The sequence below is a fragment of the Mastomys coucha genome, unplaced genomic scaffold (genome assembly GCF_008632895.1).
Source record: "Mastomys coucha isolate ucsf_1 unplaced genomic scaffold, UCSF_Mcou_1 pScaffold4, whole genome shotgun sequence".
Classification (NCBI taxonomy): domain Eukaryota; kingdom Metazoa; phylum Chordata; class Mammalia; order Rodentia; family Muridae; genus Mastomys; species Mastomys coucha.
In genome coordinates, this window is record NW_022196910.1 from 23,241,176 (window position 1) to 23,246,976 (window position 5,801).

The 5,801-nt window shown below is 39.2% G+C and overlaps 1 protein-coding gene across 1 annotated transcript in view; it reads left to right on the plus strand.

Moving 5' to 3' along the window:
- Ube2n (ubiquitin conjugating enzyme E2 N) overlaps positions 1-1,511 on the plus strand; it is a 34,333-nt gene extending 32,822 nt beyond the window's left edge. Inside the window, exon 4 of the mRNA XM_031348864.1 lies at positions 494-1,511. Coding sequence (XP_031204724.1) covers positions 494-534 — 41 coding nt within the window. The 3' untranslated portion in view covers positions 535-1,511. The remainder of the gene's footprint in view (positions 1-493) is intronic.
- Positions 1,512-5,801: the final 4,290 nt, after the last annotated feature.

Here is a 5,801-nt window from a genome sequence, read left to right on the forward strand (position 1 = left end):
AAAAAAAAAAAAAAAAAAAAAAAAAAAAAAATAATAATGTATAAAAGGAGATTTTGCAGTGTTTAACCACATGTATCTAATAATAATGACTACTGTACTGGCAGGTTGTGAAGCTATTAGAAAACTTGGCAACTGTTCTGAGCTATTTTTATGGTCCACTTAAAGAATATAGCCATTTCTAGAGAATATGGAATCAACAAACTTCTTCCTGCTATAACAAAATCAGTGAGGGAACATATCTATTCAGAAATGAAAGAACTTTTTCCATCTGTTGAATTTTATGATAGGTTTGAAGCTAGTCTGGTCTATATAGTAAGACCTTTAGAAAACAAACAAAACCCCTTTCTAATTAATTGTACTGTTTTGGTAATAAGACATTCAGAAAACTGACCTGATCCAGTTTATAGAAGATGGTATGAATTTAGGAGGAGATATATATCTTGATCTTGTTTGGAAAGAAACTAACAGCTGCATATTTGTTTTTTGTCTACAGCGAGAGCATGGACTAGGCTATATGCCATGAACAATATTTAAGTCGATCCGATCATCAAGTGTACACCACTTCTCCTGTTCTGCCAAGACTTCTTCCTTTTTTTTTGTTTGCATTTAATGGACACAGTCTTAGAAACATTACAGAATAAAAGCCCAGGCATCTTCATCTTTGGTGATTACATGCACATTAGCAAATCTGTCTTGTCCTGATTCACTGTTGTAACGCATGAGCAGAGGCTAGAAGTATCATCCGGGTTGCTGAGAGGTGCTGAGAAGGCAGGACTCTCTGCTTTGACTCCTTGCCCCATCCTGGTTAAAGTACAAGGCACTGTGAATGAAGGTAGTTGTCAGGGTTAGCTGCCAGGGGCATGGGTGTTTTTATTTTATTTTTTAGGGGAAAGTAGTTTTATTTTAAGTTTATGGCCTCCTTTCCCCTCCCCCTTAAAGGATCTAATTGCAGTGGTTAAATGCAGCTAACCAACCAGTTTTTTAGAATATGCTCTCTAGCCAAGTCTAACTTTAGACGCCATAGATGGACAAGCTTGATTGTCTGAACCAAAATGGGAACATTAAATAAACATCACAGCCCTCACTAATAACATTGTGACTTTGCTGTCAAGTGTAGATTCTCCGTCCCCACCCCCAACCCCAAAAGACGAAGAAAAAGCTTGTGACCATTTTGTATGGCTTGTCTGGAAACTTCTGTAAATCTTATGTTTTAGTAAAATATTTTTTGTTATTCTACTTTGCCTTTGTACAGTTTATTTTACTGTGTTTATTTCGCTTTCCCGATGTGACAATCGTATTTAAAATTAAAATAGATAAGAACATCCTGTTTTAGTCCTCTCCATCTGACAGATTGGCAAGAGGAGAATTTTACGTTTGTTCATTGATGCAGATTTGTGTTAGGAATTCTTCTGAGTGAGTATTTATAAACTGGCTCTGAGCATGCATGAAGCATCAATATCTGACTTTTCTTAAACCTCCTAGAAATTTGAAATAAACATTACCTGATTCCATTAGGTGGCCCTTGGTGTCCTTGCCATGTTTGAGAGCTGTGTATACCCAGCAGTCATAGTGAAGAGGGCAGCTGCACATATGTCACACGTCTGCATTTGAGCTTCAGATAGAGGCTATGACTTTTCTCTTGGTTCTTGTCTGAAAACTGTGTGACCATTGGTTTGTGCTATTAGGAAACCCTAGTTACTTGATTTTTGAGGCAGTTTTGAGTCCTCTTACAGATCTAATGAACCCAGGCAACTGGCGTCATTGTATAAATACTCATCATTGCTGTCCATTTGCTATGAAAACGCACTCTTTCTTTTTCCCTTTCCTTTCCTTTTTCTTTTCTTAAGAGGGGGAGTCTTGCTATGTAGCCCTGGCTGTCCTGGAACTCACTATTATAGGCCAGGCTGGCCTCCAACTCAGAAATCTGGCTGCCTCTGCTAGGATCAAAGGCCATCTTACCCAGCTACTCCCTTTATCCTTTAATTTGCTGTTAGTGATTGTTTTCTTCCTGTGTAAAACAATCCCCCTTTACCTTTTTCTACATTGAATTTCTGATTTTTGTTATTTTTAAGTCATATACATGTAAATGCTTATGGTCAGGTTATAGGTTTCCTTATAACTTAAGTCCTTCCTTCCTTCCTCTTTCTTTCTTTCTTTCTTTCTTTCTTTCTTTCTTTCTTTCTTTCTTTCAAGAATGCAGACTATTTTATTGTGTTTTGTAAAATGAAGAATTATCTATTAAAATTACATTTTCAACATAAAAGAGCTTTTGACAACTGGTAACTAGATCCTTTCAAATAAATGCATTTTGTTAACAAATGTAAAGTTTAGAATAAATTGCTAATGGCTCTACCTGATACTGTAAAATTTTCAAGTCTGTAACAGCAATTGTTAAAATTCTTGGCCTGAGTACTTCTTTGTCCATGGCTAAGACCGTTCTCTCATTTTAAAAAGCAAACTTGACAGGACTTGAAGTTAATTAACCATTCACTGGTCTGCATTACATCCTGAAAGCCAGTGTTGCTCCTAGTCATAGCTGACGCCTTACACATTACCCACGGTGGCCTAGTGTGCACTGTGATTTCAGTTTTCCCAGTTTACTTTATGACTCCTAATTTCCTAGCACCACATTTTCTTTGGAGATTTTGATGAGTCCCCATTGTTTGAAACTTGCTCTCTTAGCCAGCTGGAAGAAGCTAGAATTGTTACCTATGCCTGGACTTTTCCTAAAAGACTTAGAAGAAACAATGGGTCACAGTGCAGGTTGAACCCTGGTAACTCCACCTGGCCTATGGGCCGGTTTTCGTTGGCCAGGAAAATGGTTGGTTCAAAGCAGTTAAATGGCGGTATTGCAGAAACTCAAAAAAAATGTAACATTTGAATATGAAGATGTAGCACTAATTAGACTGACCCATCATTGCTTGGACATCTGGCAGGAGCTGAGTAGCAATCACCCCTGGATGACATGTCATTCTTTCTTTGTTTAAAGTAGGTTGGAGTCATTGCCAGCCTACCTGTTTCTAAATGTGTGGTTCTGTTTTCTTACAAAGCTTTGACTTTGTAGCCCCAACAAAAGAAAGACATTGACTTAACAAAAGCATATTAACATTTGCCTGGTGCTTGCTGGTTGGGGATGTAGATGGGAATGAATAGTTTGGCCTTTCCTTTGAAGGGACAGCACAGGTGTGGGACAAAACACAATAGTTGAGCTCGTCTTGGAAAGGCTAATCTTCTGGATTCAAGTCAGACAGACACCTCCAACCTCCAGAAATCTGCGCATGCAGAGCTCAGAGAGTGAAGAAAACCAGCTTCTCCCACATTGCCACCTTGAAGTCAGTTCTGAAGCCCTAAGGTGTAAATTTGGGCTTTGTGGTTTGAAATCTTTTTTTGTTTTGTTGTCTATTTTGCTGTGATTCACTTCTACTGTGAGATTAGTTATCCTTGGTTTGCTCAGATCTTAGGCATTTCTGTATATAATACTGAATACCCACACTAGACCAGGAATGTACTTGTAAGATAAAGTTCAGTGTAAATTGATATATTAAAACCACAGGGATGCTATGGTCAGCATTTCTCCAGAGGGTGGGGAAGACCATCTGGTATTCTGTAAGAGTACTCCCAGTCAGCCAAGTAGACCTCAGTGGTGTCATGTGGACAGTGGGTTGGTTGGCTTTGTTTCTCTGGTTTCTCTGATGGTTTAGGTATTGATTTCTTGGCTAATCTAATAATTACATCGGTTCTTATTACCACAGAAGCAAGTTTTAAGACTAGCACATAGGAAAGCTATCCATATACAGATGACAAAATGAGATGAGAATTTGGGTACCTAACCCATTATTCCGTAAGAAATATGTAATATTTCATTGGAATGTATTCTGGGGCTGGGAGCAACATTTCATTTAGCTATGAAGCATGCCGCCTTTTAAGGAGCTATATCAGGGTTTATATTTTAAGTAAAAGGAAAACATGTTGAATGTAATTTCAAAGAAGCATAAACAATAAAAACGTATACTGATTGGATGTGATGATTTGTCTATTTCCTATACTCTGCTCACTCACCTCCACATTGATTTCCATTTGTCACCAAGGCTGGGGGTATTTGTTCTAAGAGTTAGCCTTTCCCTCTACACAGTTGTTACTAGGGGTTGAACCCAGGACCTTTCTTGTGTGAGTTAGGCAAGTGCCATCAAGATGATAGAAGATAGGTAACCTCACAAGCTTAACACAGGCTTTAAGGACAGTCATCTCACTGCTGGAATTTAGCCAGTGGCATCATCTAGGAAGGTATTAAAAACCAGGGAGAAGCTGGGTTGGTGGCAAATGCCTTTAATCCTAGTATTAAAAGTTAAGTGATTTGTGAGTTCAAGATCTGTTATTTCCAGGACAGCCAGGGCTTTTTAGGGAAGACACAGGGATGAGAGTACCCTTAAATTTTTTTATATGTATGGGTGTTCTGTCTGTGTACCATATTTGTGATACTATCCTCAGAGGCCAAAAGGGGTGTTGGATCCCTATAACTGTAGTTAGTAAGCCAATGTAATGGTGTTAGGAACAGGACCCAGATCCTCTGCAGAAGCAGCAATTCCTTTTTAGCTAATGAACCATCCATTCAACCCCATGTTGAAGTTACTCATAGCTTGATTTTGCTCTTTAATATTTGCTAGAGGATCATTTTTAATTTTTTGAAATGAACTATAGAACAACAAAAAAATGCTATACAAGGAAGCTCTGTAAGGTAGATTTCTGACTGTTTACCAAGGATATGTAGGCATAAGCAGATTGAGAATTCTGGCTGCCCTGGAACTCCTATAGCCCAGGCTGACCTTGAACTGAGATCTGTCTGCTGTTGCTGAGATTGAAGGTATATGCCATGCCGGGCTTCTGACTTGGAAATTGAGACCAATAACAGGACTTTGTGCAGGAGAATGAATGTGTTTGGGTATGCCCAAGGTCTTACCCCATGAGCTCCAAGGACTCGACCTGCCTCTGCCTTCCTGTCCTGGGGTTACCATCACATCCTAGCTGCTTACATGGGTTCTGGGAATAGAACTCCGATCTCATGCTCATATAGCAACAAATTACTAACTTGTCTTAACATGTGCATGTGAGTGCAGGTTCCTGCCCATAGAGGCCAGATACGTCAGTTTCTTCTGGAGCTGGATTTACAGGCAGTTACAAACTACTTAAAATGGGTGCTACAGGGTTAGTCTTGGCTATACTGGAACTCTACCTAGACCAGGCCTTGAATTTGTGATTGATTAGCTGTTCCCCTCCTTGTCTTCCAGAACTGGGGTCAAAGGCATATGCTATTACCCGCCCAGCCCAAACTGCTGCATTTAATTCTTTAATATGCTTGAGTGGAAATTATAGTAAGGAATGTTCTGTTGCTCATTGACAAGTTAGTCACAAATGAAGTGCACGAGAGCTTTGTATGAGGTTGGATCAACAGTGAAGGTTTTTACTGTGGAGTGCCACAGATTCTATACAGCTTTTCTGCCTGGTGCCTGTGTGTGTGTCATAGGTGCTGTTGTTCAGAGGCCAGAAAATACCAGATCCCCTTGGAATCACAGGATGTTGTGAGCCTCTTTATGTGGGTGATGGTACCAAAGTCAGATCATTTCAGCAAACACTCTTAACCCAAGCCATTCTCTAGTCCCCCTCCCCCCGTAAAGCATGTACCTTAAAAGATTAACTTTGAAAATAGGCTCCTCTTACACTAAAAATAAACACAGATTATGTTTCCATTTTTATTTTGATGTTTCCAAATGTAAAAAAGAAAGTCAAGATTCTTACAGTTCTTA